The sequence below is a fragment of the Cebidichthys violaceus genome, unplaced genomic scaffold, assembly GCF_023349555.1.
Source record: "Cebidichthys violaceus isolate CVI_PGR_0920_01 unplaced genomic scaffold, fCebVio1.0.p SCAF_8, whole genome shotgun sequence".
Classification (NCBI taxonomy): Eukaryota; Metazoa; Chordata; class Actinopteri; order Perciformes; family Stichaeidae; genus Cebidichthys; species Cebidichthys violaceus.
This window is the reverse complement of record NW_027176964.1, coordinates 12,870,334-12,893,941: the sequence shown is the minus strand read 5'-3', so window position 1 is coordinate 12,893,941 and position 23,608 is coordinate 12,870,334. Positions and strand designations below refer to the sequence as shown.

At 41.1% G+C, this 23,608-nt stretch overlaps 4 protein-coding genes across 4 annotated transcripts in view; 2 read left to right on the top strand and 2 right to left on the bottom strand.

Annotated features, from left to right (window-relative positions):
- Window positions 1-556, bottom strand: part of LOC137866017 (leucine-rich repeat-containing protein 30-like) — a 1,181-nt gene extending 625 nt beyond the window's left edge. Inside the window, exon 1 of the mRNA XM_068701646.1 lies at window positions 1-556. This exon is cut by the window's left edge and continues 625 nt beyond it. Coding sequence (XP_068557747.1) covers window positions 1-352 — 352 coding nt within the window. The 5' untranslated portion in view covers window positions 353-556.
- A 10,494-nt stretch (window positions 557-11,050) lies between these two features.
- rheb (Ras homolog, mTORC1 binding) lies at window positions 11,051-17,362 on the top strand. Its single transcript, XM_068701742.1, has 8 exons — window positions 11,051-11,373; window positions 12,312-12,383; window positions 14,283-14,350; window positions 14,945-15,027; window positions 15,125-15,181; window positions 15,299-15,346; window positions 15,689-15,770; window positions 16,536-17,362. Exons 1-8 carry the CDS (start codon window positions 11,322-11,324, stop codon window positions 16,626-16,628), a joined length of 555 nt encoding a protein of 184 aa, XP_068557843.1. The 5' UTR covers window positions 11,051-11,321; the 3' UTR covers window positions 16,629-17,362.
- Window positions 17,363-17,965: 603 nt separating this feature from the next.
- Window positions 17,966-19,545, bottom strand: ly97.3 (lymphocyte antigen 97, tandem duplicate 3). The gene is made up of 4 exons (XM_068738238.1): window positions 19,449-19,545; window positions 19,065-19,134; window positions 18,570-18,692; window positions 17,966-18,181 (listed from the first exon to the last, which is right to left on the bottom strand). Exons 2-4 carry the CDS (start codon window positions 19,111-19,113, stop codon window positions 18,075-18,077), a joined length of 279 nt encoding a protein of 92 aa, XP_068594339.1. The 5' UTR covers window positions 19,114-19,134; window positions 19,449-19,545; the 3' UTR covers window positions 17,966-18,074.
- Window positions 19,546-20,850: 1,305 nt separating this feature from the next.
- Window positions 20,851-23,268, top strand: LOC137865894 (gamma-crystallin N-A-like). The gene is given in 5 exon segments (XM_068701445.1): window positions 20,851-20,982; window positions 20,984-21,013; window positions 21,235-21,483; window positions 21,953-22,098; window positions 22,945-23,268. Coding segments are annotated over 5 exon segments (693 nt in total). The 3' UTR covers window positions 23,081-23,268.
- The last annotated feature ends 340 nt before the right edge of the window (window positions 23,269-23,608 follow it).

The following is a 23,608-nucleotide window of genomic DNA, read 5'->3' as shown; positions in this document are numbered from 1 at the left end:
TCAGGAGGCTGATCTCGGCGGGGAGGCTGGACAGGTTGTTACCCCACAAGTTGAGGATCACCAGATTTTCCAGAGCGCCCAGGGCAGGGGGCAGAGAGCACAAACAGTTCATGGATAAGTTTAGCTTTTGTAGTTCCCGGAGCTCCCACAGCTCAGAGGGGGTTTCATCGAGGGCTCGCATGGCCAGGCTGAGGGTGCTGTAGCCAAAGTGCACCGTGGTGTGTCTACGGATCCTCTCGGCGGCCGAGGACAGGCTGGGCTGGTCGTCTTTCCCAGCACCCTTCCTGCCTTGACTAACACTCACCTCATTCAGCTCCTTGTTGGAGAAACTGCGAGATTGCTTACCACCCATCGTCCCCGCAGTGCTGTTGATTCTGTCGCCTATAACAAGATGTCAGCATGCGATTAGCTGATCACCAACAATAAGAGGATCGCTAAAGGTGATGGCCGCTGATTGATCTCCAAAGTTCTTGAAACAGCCACACAGAGCATGATCAGTTCTACAGGTTGTCGTAGAAGTGCTGATGTTTGGCAGCAGTTACACTGAGTTTTTTTCTCACCGAGTTGAGTTGCAGGCTGCTGTAATTGAGCACTATGGGGGCTCGTGGTCTGCTTCTCCCAGACCAACTGCCTGCCTTACTGGATTTCATACCCCAGCTGGTCCTGTCACTTTGCATGTCCACAGATAGCACCCTGCTCCCCTCCCACTACTGCAGGGCAGCGCTGCGGATAGGATACGGTGTGAGCTCAATCAGATGACGTTACTGCCATGATCACATAGCGTAACACACAGAAATACATTGGTGCTCACGTGGAACACATTATTCTGTTAACTACACCTGCTATCTTCTCTATGTGCATTGCATTTCACACTTAAAATAATTCAGATATTTGGCATACCATTGCGGGGCGACCATAATCTCTTCATACTTTTTTCTTGCCGTGTCGGCCACTGAACCTTTGTGCATGATCTCTTGAATATGCCACCAAGCCGGCAGCCGTTAAAACACTGAATCATATCTCAAAAAAGAAGCAGTTCTTAAAGGTATTAGTGGAACCCTATGCACAGACATGAGCTGGTTTAATCTCAAGTGCGAAAGGTTATAGAACATTCCAGTGTTCCAAGAAAACTCTACTGCTATTCAAAATCTCATTCATGTGGCCCCGAGGGGAGAATCTCACTTCATGTAAAAGCGTACACTGTAGAGCATTTGCATTTTTGGATTTGTCTTTCCCCGAAGCAACTCACACAATGAGGCAAAAAGTTCTTCACGCTTTTTCTCTAAAAAGTTCTCTAAGTACTGGATGATATTTGTTCCACTTCTTTTTAAAATGTCAAATTAGAACAAAAGATTAGAATATTATAATTTTTTCTCTATTTAGCTTGAGTAATGTGATTACTTTCTACCATGTCTGCCTGATCAGGCCACAGCCACGGGGTGGTGGAGATATCCCATCATGCATCTGTTGAGAGGCATTCAGAGTCATACAGAAAAAGACATTAACACCTACAGTACTACAGGGAGTATTTCCATTTCATGCTACTTTATACTTATATTCCACTACAATTCAGAGCAAATTTCATGACGTAGACTGGTCCCAAATGGTCGACTCCATCTCAGCATTGGTCTTGCAAGGTTCAGGGCTGATTTACAACGGTATATGGCTTGTTGAACAATGTTGAACCCATAGTATGCCATTTTTTAAATACATTTTGTAAGATATGTCAATATTTAAACCAGCATAGATGTTGTTTCATCCGAATACTGTCATATCATGTAGTTTAGAGGTGTGCAGTACCTCTTTTAGTAAGAGCAGTCAATACTTCCTCCACCACTGTCCATTTGGACTGTAGGAGGAGAACCAAAGTATCTGGAGGAAAAGCCACGAGAACAGGAGAAGAGGAGAACATGCAAACTGCCCATTGTAAGGCTCTAGCTAGCCTGATTTGAACTCAGGTCCTTCTTGCTGTCAGGCAACAGGCGCTAAACACTTAGTGAAGTCAAGTCTTTTCTAGCTCCAAATCAAAAATGTGTGTCCGTATTGTTTTACAATCATGTGACACCTTCTACCCTTACAGGATCAATTCAGATAAAACAAAAAAAAACCTCTGATAAACTTGAGAAAGAGCAACAGAGGAGGGGTCCCTCTCGCTTCACAGATAGACATTTAATAGACGTGTACAGAGTGTACAGCGTGTACAGCATGTACAGTACAGCGTGTTCACTTGGCTGCTGTGCCAACCTGCTAATTTATAGGTCTAAGTATTGTACTCTGTAACACTCTTCTTTAATTTTATTTTGTATTTAGTCTGTTTTAGTTATTGTATCTATCTGTAGCTATCTATCTAACATTTTTATATTGTATTATATAAACACGGTAATTGTAGAATTATAAGCAAATACAACTATGACATTTTAAGTATTAATGTACAGTATTTTCAACTATCATAACGTCTCATATGAAGACATGTTTTATACAATTAAAGGTGGGTTGTATTAAACTGTCAGACATTATCTGTTGTAGCATGCAGTTATGGATGTTCAAGTTGTTGACAACGTTATCAATAAACACTCAAAAAGACCTAATATCTGCTTATAACTAGATAACAGTGTGTTATAATGAATGTATTAAATATGATAAAACTGCTTGGAAATGGTGAATAGGTTGAATAAAGTGTAACCTTCTCTAATCATTGTAAAAAAAACTTACAAATATAATTGTAATTTTGTCAAATAAGGACAGAAATTGACTTTAGTTTCTCAAAATAAACATCGTAATTCACATTTGTTTTCATGGCACCAATCGTTTCCTAAGGCGGTGTCACTCAAATGATTAACAGAGTTTTTGCAACAGGAGAGGTCTACATTCATGCGCCGTGAACACGTTATATAAATGTTAGGGGTGTAAATGGGACCTTGGACGTGATCCACTTTCCTCGACAGAATCATAGAGTCTGACCAGGACATAAAGTGGCCATAGTCATCATTCGTCTCCCAGCCCAGTAATCAAAGTACTTGGATGACAGTTAGCAGCGATATCCAACTCTGGGGACTCGGTGGCTCTGCTCTGAGCACGGCTACATCAGCACTTATGAATGACAGGTTGAATCATGTGTTTGCTGAATTGGACACTGGAGGTGTCGGGCTCTTGGGGGGCTGTTGGGGTGCATTGCCTATTCAGGCAGCTGCTTGTGCATCATGTCTCTCCGGACAGTTTACATTAAATGTTAACGCCTTCATATCTTGGTAACTTTGTGTAGAAACTGGCTTCTGGCCGACACTTTATCACAAAGTCTTTATACAGCCCTCAGTTTGTGCTGCTCTTGTGTATATGTGTGCCGCGGCTAATTTCACAAACAGCAGGATCGCTATATCCTGCCGTCCTCTATTTACATGAAAAATGACACCTCAGCTGTAACCGTCAGAGCATCTCCCTCCCTGTGCAAACACATCCCCAGAGTGGCAACATGAGGCTCAGAACACATGCTGTCAAATATGCAGGAAACCCGTTGCTTCGTATGCATATCAATCATTATGGATTAACTGTAGCATTGCCATACCTGATAAAAAAAAAGCTGAGATGGACTGACGGATGGAGGGAGGGGGTGGGAGAGAAGCTAGATGGGTATGTGGATGAATGGAAAGAGCGAATGGGCTCATTTCTGTGACAGAGAGATGTCATCATGACATACTTCCCCATAACACTCCATCGCCTAGCACTTCGTCATAATCCTGTGAGGCATGAATCTTCATTTAAGGCTGCTTTTTTATCCTGTGCATGTTGTTGTTGTTGTTTTTTCTCCAAATGAATCTTCCTTTCTACCAGAGGAACAGATGTGTGGAAACAGCTTGAGCTTTGAATTACAAGAAAATGGGATTTACCATTCCTCTCGCATTCACACACAACACCTTAATACGGAGTCCCATTAGCACCAAATGAGGATGAGTTATTCACTCTGAGAACAGTTACACCCTCCAGTCCTCGGGGTGACAAAAATGGTCTCATTTGAGAAAGCTCATCTGGTTATGTGGCACCATAATGACTCTGGATGAGCTACCTTTAGAGACTCAAGTTCAAGATATATACCATTATTACTTGTTCATTACTGTGGAGGCTCCTGGCGATGACAGATGATATATGGCCTCGCTGCCACCAAATTTGCCGTGGGTGTCTCTCCTCTGTTGAAATGTAAGGAGTACCTGCCAAGACCTGAGGCTCTTTAGAGTCTATAGTGCAGTCACGCTCCCTGAAGCCAGCACTCATATTGAAGAATATGTTCCCTCTTCAGACAGAATACAAGACAAGATCAGGTCTAAGAGACAAGAAATATGCATTTTGCAAGCCTATTGGGTATTCCAGACAAAATTAGCGCCATGAAATGGGAGAGAGCATGTGAATGGGGCGGATGAGCCACCTGAGAAGATAATCGTCTATTATTCAGCAGGTGCAGATGTGAATATTCACACCACTGGACACTTTCCACTTTCCATTTGTGCACGCGCACGCATCACCCAAGCTAATGGAGTCTGTGGAAGCAGCCCTGCATTTTAGTCGAAAATTGAGGACATGTCACACATTTAAATTGCCATCTGGAAATTGGCTGCAACTGTGCTCTACCCAGATCTCCAGGTGACACAAAGGATCTAGTTAGCAATGCAAATTAGTGGGGAGGAAAATTTGAAGGAGTGTCCAACAAGTCAGCTTGGAGGCTTAACACGAAGCCAACAACATTTCATTGCAATGATTCAAATGTTCATTTATTTACCAGTTTGGACACAAGGAGGTTGCCCCTGGCTGTTTGTGCAAATTGTCACTGTGGTAATGACTATTTATCAAGACACTTTTAATATATTCAAGCCTACAGTGAAGACAAATTGGTGCTAAGAGAGCACAAACACAGATTCGTCGCCATTCTGCATCTTCTTGGAATATTTTTCACCTCCGTATCAACTCTAACTCAAGCACCTCCGCTGAGTATCTAGTAATCTCCTAATCTCTCTCCCCAGGCCACACGCCAGGTATCTGTAGTTAGATCTGTAGTGAAGCAGCCAGATTCATCTTGAGATAAACTGGGACAACATGACGAATAGATAATAAAGGCACCCAGGGGGAGAGCGCTATCCGGGTTAACTCCGCCGCATAAAGATACCATTTGTAATGATGGGCTGGAATCAACGAGGAAGTGCAAGTGAGCAAAGCTAACTGGGCTCCAAAGTGACCAAATCAGTCCCGACTTTGCTGATGCAGCAGATGGGGTGTACAAACCAATTGTAGCTGTGACAACAACAAGCGGGGTGATGAAGTACCGCCGAGCGGCCTATCTGGGTCTCACCTGCTCACTGCTTCTCCTACAGGCCACTGAGTGTGAAGCGAAAATAGTCGTACAGCGAGTGCAGTTGTACAGTAATCATGACGAGATAACCCGTCAATGCTTTGGGATGGTGATGAGGTCCATTGATTTACTTGGTCAGGCCCTGAAAGCTCATGCAGAGACCTAAGAGTGGCAGTAATGAACTCCTCCTCCTCCTGCATCAGATACGGAGCCTGATGCCAGCTAATTTGCGAGGCATCTACTGCTCGTGGGCCCGGGCTGCAGCCACCATGTGGCCACTCCCCTCAGACCGCCAATGGAAAATAGTATCTTAGTGAAACTTCAGGTAGTAGCCTTACCAGAGTACTTCCAACCATCACAGGAAATATACTGTAAAACACAGGAAGTTAAGTTGGATGAATCAAAACAATCAAATGCACAACAACAAAAAGAGATAAGAAATATAATTCACTGCAACAGTTTGTTATTGACCTTGGAAATAAATTAAAAGCCACTTCCTAGCTTTTACGAGTGCATCCAATCAGAATCAGAATCCGTTTTATTGGCCAAGTATGTGTATATACAGTATGAAAGGACATTGTTGTGGTTTTCTTAATGTTTATAAGCTGAACAAGATAAACAACACAAGGAAATATGGAAACAGTGAGACAATAGTGCAAAGGGTGCTGGTGTAAAAATGGAACGATTAATGTCCCAGGTTGCTAATATACTGTATATGAAAGTACATGTTTAGATTTATATTGACAGTGATGATATTTACATGCTGAAAAACTGTGTATTTAGATTATAAAATATATACTATACAATATACAGATAAAGTGATTGCTTAGAGTTACAGATTTTTCCTCACCCGACTAATGTTAAGTGTTAATCATCTACAGCCTGTTGTTTTGGTGCTTAGTGCTCCGCAGCGCCCACCGGAGGGGAGAAGCTGAAACAGGTTGTGTCCAACATTTTGGACTCAGTTTTCACAGATGCCTTATTATTATTTGTTGTCGTTGTGTTTCAAACACATTTAACGGATGGTGTTGCTCATTTGACATGGCTGAGGTCATCCTTTATACTTTATAATTTTTCTGACAAGGTCCCAAAGTCCAGACAGCCACGGCCCACAGATAGTACCCTCTGTTTGTGGCTTGACTGCTTATGTGATGCACGGCCAGCAAATGGAGTCTGGGACTGACTTGGCGCGAACACAATTATTACTTCAGAAAGCCATCTTGAATTGCTGCCCATATGTTGAAGTGAATGAGAATGATGCAAGTGTATTGTCTACAATACATGCACTGGGCTTTAGTGGTGTGTCAGGTGTGTTGGAGAAGCCCATATTGCAACGTTTTTTTATTTGGACCACATGTGACAGCACGGTCTCATCACGAGTTCCATCACTGATGACTTTTCCGCTCATGTCACCCAAACTTGAAACAATAGGATCTGACAAGCTCTGTTCTAGAAATTAGGATGCTTGCCAGGCCATCACTGCCAGCAAGACATTAATGTTTCATGTGGTGCTGATATGGTAATCATTGGATCCCTACAATGACACCTTGTGAGAGTTGGATAACGATGGCTGTCTTTCAGGCCTGTGTGACTCTGGACTCGGTCCAACAGCTGAGGCACAGCCTGAACTGTGAATCTGCCAGTTAAAAAAGGCTGCGTTGCACCCAGTAGGCAGAAAAAAAGTCTCAAAAATGGATGAAATAAAGGTGCAACGGGTGTCCTCCAGGTACCATGCAGACATGCAGCGTCTCCGGTTTAAGATGCCACACGAACGCGTTCCTCCGGGTTAAATATGCATTGGGTTTCATGAGGTTTGCGAGTGGGTCCAGGTGCCCGTTGGTGGCACAGACCCAGCTGGAGGATGTGGCTGACTCGCTCCGCTGGCGCTCAGGCTGGCATACTAACAGAGCCAGGGGTGCTTTCACAGCGAGTTGAAAGAGGCTGGCGCCGGTGCCACACACCCAGGGTTCAGAAACACGAGCTCCAGCTGCATGTCTACTGGCTCGCATAGCTAAAGACATTTTGAGGCTGCAAATCTAAAGTGAATTTTTTAACCTGCAACGTGGTTCGTTGCAAAACATATCGACCCCTTGACATTTAAGATCAAGCGTCTTAATCACGTGTCCATCACGATGTACGTGAGATTCTGTGAAATTAATTGTTGGGGTGAAAAAATAAGTTTTCCAATCAGAAGAGATGAAGCTACGAAAGGCCAACATGTCTAAAAGAGCTTAATGTATTATTTCTCTGAGGCTTGACTAAGCCTTTTATTAAAGTAAAACAATCTTGTCAGACACCTGTTGTTCTCGCAGGGGGTATTTATTGTTGGCCTTTGTCAGCGCACTGTAATCCCTGGCTGGAACATGGCTGTATTACCAGTGTGACCTATTCTTGGTCATCATAATTTCCTGAGAGCGTGTGTGTGTGTGTGTGTGTGTGTGTGTGTGTGTGTGTGTGTGTACGTGTGTGTGTGCGTGAGAAGGAGTGAGAGAGATTGGAAGAGGGAGAAGCAGAGAAAGTGACAGCAGTTCATGTGCATGAGTGTGTATGTGTGTGTGTGTGTGTGTGTGTGTGTGTGTGTGTGTGTGTGTGTGTGTGTGTGTGTGTGTGTGTGTGTGTGTGTGTGTGTCCAGTGATTGCAGGCACCCTTCAGCCATTTTCATTTTTTTTTGACACCCAATGTCATGCAGAACAAATCGCCTATTGCTGACACCAGTGATTTCTCGTCTCCAGTGCTGAGAAGTGTGTGTGGAGGCAAAACAGTTGGGTCTTACAGACGGGGAGTTGGACATTTCTGTGATTAAGTAGTAATAGCCCAGGACGTGACAGGGTAACAGGGGACTTCATTGGTCACAGGGCATGAAAAAACTGCACACCCTTATGTCTATGGGCTATTTTTGAGAGAGTGTATAATTACTTCAAGAGTTTTGCTGCAAAACTCTCTGAATAGGCATTTAAGATGTGTGGAAAAAAACTATAGAATTTCAGGGGAAAAAAAATCTATTTTACCGAGTGCATCATCGGTGTTTGTGCATTACTAGCAAGTGATTGACACACAACATTAGAGTTCAAAAGCAAAGAGGGCTCTCATCATCCCACCACCTTCGCCACGCCTGCCTTGAATTCCTCGAGTCTGCCTATGGGCTTAACCCACTAATTGAGGTCTATGGTATTGTTGCATGCCTGTGGTTGGGTTTAAGGCCACAGTTATATTAAGACCTGGGTATTTTAACATCGATAACGCAATACACTATCAGCTCAGATGATCAGGGATGTGTGTAGTCTGATTTATGTGAGGTTGTTGAGGTACAGTGTTACACTGTTTGGAACAGCGCGTAGTCAGTTTGAACCAAACACAAGTGATGGATGGAAATAAACAATAATTATACGCTGCTGTTTCTGTTGAAATATATAATAGTTTGAGCATGTACACACGGTCCTCTGGCGGTGTAAGTGGGTCCTGTGGGAGGTATACATGGTGTTATGGGGACATCTACTGGCTAACGTGAGAGTAGGCGAAGAAGAGCTTTATTCCAGTCCTCTGGTAGAATTCCCAAAATATTGGTTTTGTGTACTGGTTCTGTGCTATGAGATCATATTGTCCTTATTGTACCTCTAGTTCTCTCATCATAACATTGTTTTGTTAATACTTACTTCCAACATGAGTCATGTCACTGAAGGAACGGTACGACCAAATATGATTATTATTCAGCCATTTAATGGGGAATTAACTAAATTTCAATTTTAACTTATCTTAGCGGATGAGAGTGAAATCGTACTTTGGGGAAAAGCCCAGGAGAAGCAGATGCTGCATGGCTTTGATGCAGAACAAGGGGAGACGTGTATGTGGAGGATTCCTGGTGAAGACTTTGTGATCACTGCTGCTGCACAGTGACGACTTGTGAGTTACAGTTCATCTTCCAGCAATCTTTGATTAATGTAATTAGCAACAGTTTAAAGGACTTCACAATATGGCAGCCTTTAAAAATACATAAATCACAATTCTAGAAAGTGTACTGACAACCTCTCTGTGAGCTCTTATTCAGGGAACCTACTAGTGTTGTTCAATCTCAAGAGGGCTGATAATAGAAAATAATAATAAATACACTGAAAATTCAACACTTGGTCAATTTTTTTAACTTCATTATCAGCCTCATATTCCAATGATTGCTTGTTAAATTGAAGTCTGATGAAAAAAGAAGTATGTTATGAAAAGACATTGCCATTTTTTTAAGTTCTGATTTTGTGTGTCTTCTGTTTTCAGGGATGGCTGGACTAGACAACAAAGTACAATCAATTCCACTTCCAAGACCTGAAATGAACATTAAAAGTAAAGAGAGGGTTTCAGAAGTACTGCTGGTGAAGGGTGTGTCTATCATTAACCTGGAAGTCTGTTGGAGAAATGGCATTGTCTTCCTGTCAATAAAGTATCAAAAAATAACTCTACTGACCTTACACACATTCAAGACAACTGTGTCCTGGTAATAGATTTGTAAAAAGTACTGGTGATGAGAAAGTATGGTTTACATTTTTACTACCTTGTGAATTACAAGTGTCTTCATCATTTCAAGTGTTTATTGTGAATTTCACACTGTTTATGAAATTAAAAAAAATGTCACAATAAACACTTGAAATGATGAAGGCACTTGCAAATCACAAGGTAGTAAAAAATGTAAACCATACTTTCCCATCACCAGTACTTTTTACTTTTTTACCCCCACCATCCAAGTCTAAAGCTCACTGCAGATAAAAAAAACAAACAAAATAAAGACAGTATCATCTCACTTTTTAACTGAAGCCCTGCAGTGTGAGTGTGTTCTTTCCATTTACCCAGCTGGTTACAGCTAGATGCCACATCCTGGGGATGACAAAACAGACGGGACAGCTCGGTAACTGAAGTCATCAAATACACAAAGTGGAGTAGAAGTATAAAGTAGCAGAAACTGAAAATAAGTCCCTCAAAACTGTACTCTAGTACAGTATTGCAGTAATCACAATCACAATCAGAATCAGCTTTATTGACGCAAACACAGAATTTAACTCCGGTTTTCACATTGCTCTCAACGTACATACATAGAATATACAAATAAACGAGAAAAATATAAAAACAAGGACATTAAAGACAACAAAGTAGAATAGAGAAACTAAGCATAAACACATAACATTTAACTACTATGTACAATATAAATATAAATCGAAGAATATGAACATAAAGAACAATGACAACTGTACTTAGTCACTTTCCACCACTGAATACTATATTTCTATGGAGAATGCTGATGTGTCGTTGATGGTGAATAAAGACTTTATAGTGATCTTATTTTAGGGTCATTCAGGGTGATAGGACTACTATATAGGACTACTATGGAAACTGTATGATGAATTATATATTTGTAGCGACTTATTTTGTCTCTCTAAGGGTCACTACAGAATTACTACAGTGTGTCCGTGGAGAAAAATTAAATACATACAAATAACGACGTCTTAATTGGAGCATTAATGCCAGTAGCCCTGCTCCTTGGCCCGACAGAAATGAATGACATTGCACCCGACCAGCTGGCACGCCACAGCGCGTGTAGCAGCCAATCACATTCCAGAGCGCGGGCAGGACCGCTTGACGAGCAGCCGTCTCATCCAATCAGCGTTTTACAACAGGCATCGGTGCCCTCCTTCGCCCCGCGTGTAGCCAATTAGGACGCAGCAGTAATTACTAATTCATTACATCGCAAAGGGGAGTGACGCAGTTATTGAGGACCTATAGATACTCCATGCTTTTTTAAATATATGACCTGAAATAACGTTCTTTTTCCAGGCCGTGGACTTAAAGATCATCTTTAAAAAAAAAAAGAAGAAGAAGCGCAAAGAAGAGGGACTCCTGCTGTCATCTGGCTGTATGTCGAATCTCTCCACGCCTTGAATTTGGATGCCATTCCGGTTGGAGGTTGCGGTACACCCCGAGGACTAGATGCGATAACCAGGACGAGATATGCCGCAGCCGAAATCACGAAAAATCGCCATCCTCGGCTACAGATCCGTAGGTGAGTCCCGACCCGACGACGCAAAAGGGAAGAGGTGTTGGGTTGGGGAGGGGGGCATGGGGGGGTGGGTGGGATGGTATCTTAAGGGCCTCGGATAAGACGCTGAGGCTCAATTCCAGCGGCCTTTTGTGTCAATTTAAGTCCATCATGTGAGTCGTTTACGCCTCCCGTAGCCTATTAGACTTAAATTATAGGGAGGATCAGCGGTGCACCATCTCACAGCGGACGATGGAGCGCCACCAGGTGAGACGTGGCCTTGCGGGGTTTTTATCATATGAGGCCTCCCGTTATGTGTTCCAACATACATATAGATGTAGATATTTATTTATTTAACTCTGACCGTCCTTATTGATACGTTTCCATCAGTGACCCGAACCCAGGTTAGTGAGCGCCATGCTTTGTGAAAGGCCTGAAGGACCAGCGGGATTTGACGCATTGCTGTGCGGTTCATTTCATATCATGTGAATCCAAAGGAGCGCACCTCGGATGCGGTGTAAAGGATGTGCACGATGGCAAGATGGCACACGCAGATAGAGCGACTATAGGCCCAGCCAGCATACCAGCACTGACGCTAAATTCTGTAATATTACCACAGAGGCTTGTGTTTATGGCAGCAAACCTACCTAATAAAACACACGTTATTAATCCCATGGTACTAATACATATGTTTGTGTTGCTAATTGTGTAGGCTTTGGTAGGTCATTTTAGGTTTCACTCATATTCTGATGATGATTTTATTTTTTATAATGTGGTTTTCAGTCATAAGTCATTTTGTCATCTTTAAGCTTGAGTCACTCACAGTCCTCGATTGATGCACACTAGTTGTGAGGGACTGCAAACCAATATTTTGAAGCTTTTAACTATTGATTTCCACGTTTCCAATGATATTCCGACATGTAAAGGGTCCCTGTTTACAATATTCCTTTTGTGTTTTGCAGGAAAGTCCTCCTTGACAATTCAGTTTGTGGAGGGCCAGTTTGTGGACTCCTATGATCCAACAATAGAAAACAGTAAGTGGCGAGTAGATGACAGTCTGAACAACAGCCACACTTGAATACACAATACTGCATTTAGTATAGTCCCTCTGCTCTTTTTGACCCTCGTGTTGTATTTCATAGAAGTGTATGTAGTTTTTTATGACGTTAGCAGATGTAGTCTTCAGGCGAAGTGGCCCACCCCTGACAAATATCCTGACACTTGAATATGCATCTCTTTTTAAATGCAAATGTGCGAGACACATTTCCTGCTGTGATTCATCGGTTAATCATGTGTAAAGTCATGTTTGATTATCAGGCTGTTGGTCAAAGCTCTCGATTATACGAAGTCAAGTCGGTTTTATTTATAGAGCCCAAAATCACAAAGTTGTCTCAGAAGGTTTTACAATCTGAACAACCTATCCTTCTATCCTTCCATCCTTAAAACCTCAATTCTGAAAATGAAAAAATACAAATAAAACAATTGTTAGAATCAATATTACAATTGTTCAACAATAAAATATCATCACAAAGTCCACTTGTCCCGTGTTTCAAAGCTTTCAGCTACATCTTGTGGCCTTCCTCTAGGGACGAATTTGCTCAGTTGCCATGAAAACGGTTTCGTTGTCATCAACTGACCTAAGTATGGAATCACGGTCCCATGATAACAGGTGGTTGTATATCACAATAGGAGTTTTTCATGCATCATAAACTGCAGGGCTGCAACTAACAATTATTTGTTTGTTTTATATAATGTCAGAAATTAGCACTGACCAACAATGATACAAAACAGCAAATCCTCCCATTTGAAAAGCCGGAACTATAAAATCTTTGGCAATTTATCTACAAAAACAATGACTTAATATCGACGAATATCGTAATAGTAGATGATTTTTTTTGGTAATCGATAATCGTTGCAGCTCTAATACAGAATCACAATATCAATATTGTGTAATTATAAGACAAGTTAAGACTTTATTGTCCCGAAGAAATTTGTCTTGGAAACATACAGTGTCTACGTTTTACATGTTTCCCTTCAAAGCTACAGTCATCATGTTGAGCTTGATGATTGATGGACGGGAAAGGAACTCCGACATCTCATAATAATCCGCCTCATTAAATCTCCGGGGTTTTTTTCTTTTTGTTTTCATGTAAAGTTTGCTAGTTATCATCAGTGTAGACATCTGAACTGTGCATCCTGATAACTCTTATGACATGATGTCACTGAAAGAAGAAGAACGATAACAGAGAATTGTTACCCAGCAGGGCGTGATGTTTCCTCTAAGCCAATGTGTTCAAACACGACACCAGCGAGAAGTCAGCTGGTGTCGTGTTTGGACAAAGTTAAACATGGTTGACTTAAGTGGAAAAAAACTTGAAAATCCCTGGCTTAGGGAGTGAACTCTGCTCGAATGTGCTTCAACGGTACATTTTGCCAAACGAGATGAACACGCTGCAATTCATCAACCTCCTAAACACACATATTCCCAGACACTCCAGAGATTTGAGTCTAAACTTTACCTGTAGGCTGTCTTTTTCCCGACATGTTCGCTCTCATATAGCCCTGTGTTTCTCCAGTGTGTGGTCCGTGTCTATAAATACTCTCTGGCTGGTTAGCATAAAGTGGAGTGTCAGCGAGATGCTGCACGCAGTGCAATCCCTCAAGTCCTGTAGATAATGTGACCCATCTCCAGGCACATATTGACATTCTTGTGCCGGATGAACTCAGTGGTACCAAAATGGATCCGTAAAGAGATCTGCACTCTGAAAACGTAGAGTAATGAAGATGCAGTACAGCACTGTATAGTAGAGATGCTGTTCTATCTTCCCTATTTGTCAGTCCTATTTTAAAAGGAAATCTTTGCCCTCCATCCATTAAAATGTTTCATTCTTAATATCTATTATATCTAATGTGTCTTTTTCTTTTAACCGTAGCATTTACTAAAATGATCACAATAAATGGACAAGAGTACCATCTTCAGCTGGTAGACACAGCAGGACAGGTATGCTGATTGATTTGTGTTTGAATATGTGTTATGATTGTGTTGTGTCCTAAATTCTGCTTCATTAAAGGGAAACTACGCCCATTTTCAAAATTCATGCATGCTATTCCTATTGTCGAAGAGAGCCCAAAAGATATTTGGAAACATGAAAAACTCTCTCCCAAATCCCAACGCTAGAGTGCTTAAACTCCCAATGGAGCAGCTCCAGACTTTATACTGGATGCCGGTTTGAGGCTCTCTGGCTTCTGGTTTTGAGGCGTTCGTGTCTCGATGTTAACCCACAAATTACAAAAACTCTCGCGAGACTCGCTGCCCGACGACCTGTCCTAACCGAAACCATTCAAGCTCAATGCCTAACCTTAACTATCCTTCAAGAGTTTCGCACATTGTGGGTTAACATCTAGACACGACTTGTGAGAGAGTAGCTCATGCTCACAAATATTCTTTGACCTTTCCTAGTCCACAGAAATAACATATTTAAATTCTTAATTTAGGTGGTATTCCCCTTTAATTAGTCAGAATGTACTTTTAATTTCTTCTCTTCCAAACCTGTAATTTTGCATACTAATGTCTTCACTATTTCTTGCTCTATAGGATGAGTACTCTATCTTCCCACAGACCTACTCCATAGATATCAACGGTTACATTCTGGTCTATTCCGTTACATCCAATAAAAGGTATAATTGTACTTCCACTTCTTTTTAAAAGCAAACAAATCGCTATGAAGTTCTGTGTAATGAGCTGAAGAAGAAACTTTTCCCTTGTTTGTTCCAGCTTTGAAGTTGTACAAGTTATCCATGAAAAACTATTGGACATGGTGGGAAAAGTTCAGTAAGTGCTGCTTCTTCTTCTTCTTCTTCTTCTTTTGCTGGCCAAGGCCTTCCAAGAAGTAAGTGATATATCTTGCATAAATGACAACGTGCCGTTTTGCTTTTCCCTCTAATGCAGAGTTCCAATTATGCTTGTCGGAAACAAGAACGACCTACATATGGAGCGGTATGTCCTAACACGCGCCTTAATTGTACATTAGGTCCACCATGGACAGTAGGCATACACAGACATCACTTGAAAGGGCAGAAATGCTAAACTCAACATTACTTGAGTTTAGCACAAACGGAAACAAACGGAAACACAGAGCAGATAATATTTGGTTCACAAGTGATCCAAAAGAAGGGGGAAGCCATTTGTGCCAGGCAAGCACAGTTCCACTTGTCTGTGTGCGTTTGTGTAGCCCTGCAAATATACCGTACCCACTGGAGGCATTGAACTGGGTTGAACTCTGCAGCTTTACTCTGAATTATTTATGTTTTATGCTGTGTTTTCTTTTTTTTTCTGAAGAGTAATCAGTTGCGAAGAAGGAAAAGCATTAGCCGAATCCTGGAACGCTGCCTTCATGGAGTCCTCAGCTAAAGAGAACCAGGTAAGAGATCATATTCAGTAATTTGTTTATGACATTTTGTACTTTTTATCTATTTATTCTGTGCTGTAATACATAGTAGTTGGCATGATTTTGAGGATTAAATTGTCAAGGTTCCTGAATGGCATCAGGTGTATCTGGGCTTCCGCTTGAAGAACAAATTTGTAACGGAAAACTTTGAGGGCATTTATTTTGAAAGACGTGGGAGTTTACCAGGCAGGAAGTCGCTAACAAAGAGATTCTATCAAGTTACATCATTGGAAAATATCCCGGCATTTCGTTTAAATCTGTCTTTCTCCACCAAGTTTATGGAAGAGGTGGAATAAATCTCAGTAACAAATCAGTGCCTCCTTTGAGATGTTTACTATATAAATCCCCTTCCATACAATTTATGGCCAATTCAATTCAATCACTTTGCAAATGGATCAAAGGGCTTTGTGTAATGTAAAAGGAGATCTATTACCCGACTAGTTCCCCTCAGCGCTACAGTGTGTCGGTGTCTGTCAGCTGATCATTTTGGATTAATGGCTAATCAGTGTTGTTTCCAGCCACAGCGGGCAGCTATTTTAGGCAAAACAAAACCATCTAAAAACGCCTGTAACCAACGCTGAAAGAGACTCCAAATGAATGCTAATGCTGCTCAGTGTCTTTTGGATGTGTAAATAACTCTTTAACTCTTTTTTATTGTGTGTGTGTGTGTGTGTGTGTGTGTGTGTGTGTGTGTGTGTGTGTGTGTGTGTGTGTGTTTGTGCGTGTGCTCCCTTTCAGACAGCCGTGGAAGTTTTCCGCAGGATGATCCTGGAGGCAGAGAAGATGGACGGTGGCGTGCAGCCAGGAAAAACGTCCTGCTCCATGATGTAGAGCCGCCCAATCAACACACAGGACACTGCACTGGGATATCCCGTTACTTGAAGGCTAGCTGCCAGTTCTCCTCCACCTCAGCTGACTCCACCCCTCCAGGGTCCTAAATATCCAATACTGTCTATTTATGGCTCTGATTCCACTGTTATTTATCAGTAATTCCTATTCTCTTTTGTCATCCTCATTTTTCTTTGTGTGTTTGATAAAAAAAAAAAAAAAAGGATGAGTGGCGGTTCTCCTGTCTTCTATTTCCCACAATCCACCCCTCCTCCATCTCTGTGCTCGGCTCCGATGCAAACCACAGAACTTGGGTGTATCAGAAACAAATGTTTTCCCGTGCTCAGTTATAACGACTACTGTAACTAAGGCCAGAGATAGTAATGGCTTGATGCATCTTAGCTTCTCATTACGCAGCTTCCATATAGTCAACGAGTCCTTCTCTTGTTTTAGATAACAAGAGATAAGAGAAATGTCATGTCTGCCATGCATACGCTCTGAAAATGGATAAGTTATCGCAGACATTTCTTCTGATACATCACCAGCTGTTTGGTCCCTCCAATAGATTCAGCTCTTTTTCTACTTAATCTCCACGCAGTACCCACTTCTCTGTCCCTCAGTTTGTTTTCATAGCGTTTACTGTCAGCCCAAAAAAATCTGCATCCATTTTCTAATGTTGAAAATGTTGTACAAATGTTTTTGATTGTAATCATTAAAGCAAAAAGTGGTTATGTAAAGCAGGGTCAAGTGTGGATTTTTACTGGCTGACGGGTAAGATTTGTGTCACCCGGGACGCAGAGCATGTTTATTTTGTTACCTTTGAAATATAATTAAAATTGCTTAACAGAAGGGAATAAAAAAAAAAAAGACTAATAAATACAGTAGACGCACAACTTTATAAGGATAAAATACACCGAGTATGTCACTGGTTATGTTAGAGGTACTTGCGCAACAGTCAGGATTTTAGCAATATTAAAATCTGGATCTGGTGACAGTTGTTGGGTTGTTTGCTCACTGTTAATCAAATCTGATCAAATTTTGAGGTAGGTTTTGGTCGATCAATATTAAAAGTAATTAATGAATGAAGTCAAAGATCAGTGCAAAAGTCCTAAGAACTGTGCTCTGAATAAGCTGAAGTTGTCTAAGTACCTTTGTTTTGGACGCTAGAGAAAAGACCATTGCAATAACCCAACCTGCTGAAAATGAAACTCTTGCCTGAACATGAATCCTCTTAACTCCTGGTGTTTTTAGTACGCTACTGTGAAGACTCTGCTATCGACTTTATGTGGCTATCAAAAAGAAAACTTACAAAGAGATAAGAATGAGAACAGTCCCCTCGCTCTTTGTCAAACTGCTTTTATTTGTCAAAGGAAAGGATTGACAGAGCAAATTTTGTTTTGAATTCACGCATGCGTTTGCACCTCAAAGATACTCCAATTCATTGTCATTTTAAAAGCTGTTGCACATGTCTTCTGTGCAGCAATTGACGTCAATGTAAGCGTTCATCTTCAGCATTTCGCAGTCTGACAGAGCCATGCATTTCTGCTTTTGGCCATCTAGGAAAGGAAGAAAAAAAAGGAAAAAGTATTTCAGAAAAGTAGAGTCAATGTACAGTATTTGACATATTGACATGATTCACAAACATCTGACGAACAGTTTTCATTCTTTGACATGAAGCTGACTTTCTACTGAATGTTACGATGCTTGGTGCTGTTTCGCCACAAGAGGTCTCAAGCTATTTTTTTTTTCTTTATACATTTTTCAGAACTTAACTTCACCATTAGTGCCCATGACCTTATGGAACCATGCGTGCACATATTTTTATTCAGCGAACTTCTCCTGTGACTTGACTATAATTTAAAGCAGAGATAATATTCATATTTGAGTGTGTGGTAATCAGTGTTTGTTAGTGATAGAATAGCTTGAGTATGTAGAGAAACTCACGTGGTGCTCTGAGGAATCTGACAGCAGCACAGGCATCCTTCTCTGGATTACAGGTCTCTACAGTGAGCTCACAGGTTCCTCCAGCTTTTTTGGAGACGCACCGGTGGCAGTTCAGGGCTTCACCTGAAAAAACACAAAAAAACAAACATTAAAGCAGTCATTGTGTTTCTGTCTCTGTGGCCTGATCTCATAGTGTGTTTTCTGTCTGAATCTCTCCAGGAACTCTTGCAAGTTATTAGTCAGATTTAATCTATTTAGATGTTAGAGGTGTGCATGAAGCCACATACGATCATGCTGTGCTCACACAGATGACTTTAATTTCTTAGATAAGAATCACAGAATCTGCCGCAAAACGAAGAGCATGTCTTCGATTGTCGGAGAGGTCTGCTGATATTGTGCTCCTGTACAGTAAAGACTAAAAGAGGAAGCAGACGTCCCCGTTGCACAGCAGCAAAGGTTGTGTTTATTCAGTGGAGAATCAGTGACATGACTCACCAGCTGTAAACAGCAGGGCGGCAGTTAAAGCTAAGATCAACAACTTCATCTCTCTGTCCAACACTGCAGCCTATGAGAGACAATGCACAGATTTGATTATATACCATACAGAATGCACAATACTTCCAGTACTACAGATTTCATAGCATGAAACTGTGAGACTCTTAAGTCTACTTTTAGAGGTGATTATCTCCCGATTTTATAAATGAAATATACAGTAAAATATATAAAAGTATTTTTATGTATGCACAGTGATATTGACATCTGATAACAAATATATGGCAAAAAAAAGTCTAACTAATATTGATTGTATTGATAAAACATATTTCAAAAAATACTGAAAGGTTAGAGACACAAATTAAATATTGTTTCATGTGCTCATACCTTGATGGTTAGTTTGTCTTCGTTTCTGCCGGTGACTCAGACGTGTTCATCCTTCCTTCCCTCTTTTTATACCCGTTCATACTTTGGGCCGTCATGGTAACGTCCCACTAAGTGGTGTTTCTCTGTTAAGTCTATATGCTCAGCACCTCACTCACCCTGGGTACACTGTGTTCAGGGTTTCCCAATGCTCGGATTCCTCCATTATGCAAGAGCTGTCCACCCTTTGTCCACAATGTATATAATTTATGAGGCTTTTGCAGATATTAATATATGCGTTTGTCACAGACTCAGATAAAGATTTATATTAGCTGGATTTAAAACCTTAAGAGGATAAGAGGATATTGGTGAAAGGGACAGTTTGTTTGCTTTAGGTGGATTATGTCTGAACTATATTTGGTGTAATACTTTTAGCTCAGTGCTCTTTGACTAACCTTGGCTCCAGACTCATGAATTGACTCGAAAACAAAGCCTGAATTGACTTGAACTAGCACAAACTAATGAAAGAGACTGAACGACTGAAACCCTCTCCCTCAGCTGTCATACACATAAAGTTAAATGTTGCACCAAAAGACAAACATACGTCCTTTGGCGCAGATTTTTTTTTTACCTTGATTCGATTTTACTGAAGTCCAATTCCATATTCTTAAATCTACACACATAAAATGTTTTTTCACTTTACGTATTGCTTTGATCGACTGCTTTATAGTGTAAATGCTAAAGCTTGTTGTACTTTCTTATCTCCAAAAAGCCACTCAAGTGGAATAAATCATTTCAAATAGTGTGTTTCATGTCCACTCTATGCCGCTGTAGATAGAGAGTGAGAAAGATAGGGGGTGCTGAAGTATATTATAAAAAGGCTTGTATCTGTTTTGTATCCTGCTCCACCTGCCTAGCCTTAAAACTGGTGGTCTTTGATGTTGTAACTGAGGGAAATTTCCATTGGGTCAAGGTCTAAGAAGATCCAGGGATCTCATCTGGATCAGCATCAGAGAAACTACAACAGAGAGTGATCCGTAAAGGAAATCTAGAGGGAAATCTGCTTTGGAGTCTGTGCTGCTCTGCTCATCCTGCAGCCATCAAAACTCAAACATGGACTGGGAACACACCTCGTTTTTTCTACATTTTCCCAATTACATGCCCAACTTGTCAGAAGACAGATTTCTTGTTTGCACTGGGTCATACATGTCCTTTCACCTCTGCTTAAACTTTCCTTTTCTGTCTTACCTCCCCTTGTCCGGACACCACCAAAATATTATTCCGCAACCCCAACTCAGTGTAACATCACTCCCAAAGCCCAATCATAGCAAAATCTCTCTCCCCCTCTATTGTTTTGCCCCCCCCCCTCGAGCCAAACTCCAATATCAGCACTGGCACATGTAAGGGAAAGTGTCCATGTGGCAGAATGTCTAAACCCCCCATTGTTGTGCTTTTGTTGCCTCTGCCTCGCGATACCGCCACCCTCTCTATTGGCCATATATATCTGGACGTCCACATTTTTCCACTCTTAGACTGTGTGACTAGTTTGGAACAACTAACAGTGGAAAATGTCTCAGTACTCAGGAAAGGTGAGTACCACAACAAGGGTTGGGCAAACTTCCCAAACTTAATCCTGTGAATCCCAAACAAATGTCAGCCTCAAAGGCATTAATGTAGCTGACTGGTCCAACTTTTAACAATGTTGAGTGGCATCTTTCTGACTGTTTGCAGCACTTTCCATACAAGTATTTGTTAGTAGGAAAGTATTTGAATCTTTATTGTTGTGGCAAAAACAACCCCAAAAAAACAGATCGTGTTCTATGAGGGAAAATGTTTCACTGGGAGGAAACTAGAGATCTGCAGCGACTGCGACAACTTCCAGGACCGTGGCTTCATGAACAGGGTGAACTCTGTCCGCGTGGAGAGCGGGGCCTACATCTGCTTTGACCACCCAGACTTCAAGGGCCAACAGTATATTCTGGAGCATGGAGAGTACCCCGAATTCCAGCGCTGGAATGCCCATAACGATCACATGGGCTCCTGCAGACCAATCAGGATGGTAAGAGTGTTTGTGTGTGTGAGAGAGAGAGAGAGAGAGAGAGAGACCTCAGGGACAGACAAATATTTGGTTGTTAAAAAAGAAGAAGAAAAGAAGCCTGGCAGATTGGCATATATGTGGGCTCATTTCTTCACATCTGATTTTTCAGATAAATCAAAGAATCATTCTAATAACTTTAGTTTATAATAATGCACAAATTGCTCTTGCAGTGCAGAGGCATAGCTTGAGGGTTTTCAAATCACATACTGATACCATTAGCTGAAAGAAAATCACTAAAAGCACTTGAGACATACTTTGTAGACTGTGGGCTATACATATCGCCCTCTATGAACATTTAACCTTTAGATTTCAATAGGCACGACTTTTAGTGCACTCAATACAGTGCCTGTAAGAGAAGACCTTGGCAATGAGTTGAAGGCAAACATGTTTACTGTAACTCAGCGAGAGGATTTGTCATTATCCTCCCCAGCATGGAGAGCACTACAGAATGGAGCTGTTCGAGGGAGACAAATTCTCAGGCCAGTGTGTGGAGCTGTGCGACGACTGTCCGTTCCTGCAAGCACGAGGCCTGACCAAGAGCTGCGTCAACTCCATCAAGGTTTACGGAGATGGAGCGTAAGTATCTCTGCAGCATTTAGTTACATTTGATCCGCTTAGGGCACATAAGTCACAACATGTGTTCGAATATTCTAGTTTATTGTACTTCAATGACGGACTTCTGTGAAATTGATTGAACTATATGTTCAATCAATATTTTTTTTTCTTCTTTTTTTGGGGAATTGAAGCCTTTATTGTCCGGAGACAATAAAGGCTTTTTGTCTGTCTCCTGTTCTGTAGACAGAACAGGAGACATTAGAGGAGAAAGAGAGGGGATAACATGCATCCATTTGTAGTCGTTTTGTTTGTTTGTTGAAGACTTGACATAGATGTCCACATGTAAGATCTTGGTCTTCATCGCAATACAATACAGAAGAATAATGTAACGATAATGTTGTTTGCCACAGCATTAGAAATTCCCAACAGCAGCCTCTCTTTCCAGAAACAGTGTCCTTGTTAATCTGGCAATGTGAATTATCCAGAGTAACAGGGAAATTATTATTTCTTTAATTTTTTTAAAAATGTTTTGTTTATTACATGTATTTTTTTTTAAATTCATTTTAGCACCAAAAACAATATTCCATTAAATGTCCCTAAAATATATTTATATATATATATATATATATATATATATATATATATAAAAGAAAATGTTTCTTTAGAAACAATTACATTATTTGCATACCACACAAAATAAGTAAGACAATGTGTGGAACATTTAACATTCATTTTAGACACTATATAAGTCAAGTCAGATAGAATTCTGTCAGACATAAAGACATGCTATCCCCTGACTTACATGCATATTTAACACTTCACTGTTTAAAGTTTATTTTAATGTTATCCATTTATTTTCCCAAACAGCTGGGTGCTGTATGAGGAGCCTAACTACCGCGGCCGCATGTACATCGTGGAGAGAGGAAACTACTGCACCCACATGGAGTGGCAGGCAGAGAACCCCAACATCCAGTCTATTCGCAGGGTGGCAAACTATTTCTAAACCATCTCACCGTCACAGGCAATGTGCCAGCAAAGATGAAGTCATCCACCAAGGAAAAACACACCAAACTGTCAAGTCATCTCACGCTGACTCTGTGGGGCTATAAAATAATAAAAGATAAAGCACATGTTTGACATTGCTTGTTGTTTTATTTTTGTACGGAATACTTCAAAAGGCTGAAATAAAGTAGTGATCCTACAAAACCTTCAATCTTATTTCCATTTTTTTTTTCCCTCCTTTTATGCTCACTCAGTGTGAAACTCTAAACTTAACAACCATGTTGCATGGCAGAAATGGCCGCAGGCTATGATTCAGGTTACTGCTCTCACTTATACGCCATAACTACGAAACCTTTCCCTCATACTAATGGACCCATTACCAAGTTACATGACATACTCTGGTATTTTTTGAATAACATTTTTGGGGAAATAAAACTTAGAAAGAAAGAAGAAAGCAGTCACTCAGCCATCATACAAGTGAATGTCTGACAGTCAGCAGTAAACAAAAGAAACTGTATATTATCCTCCC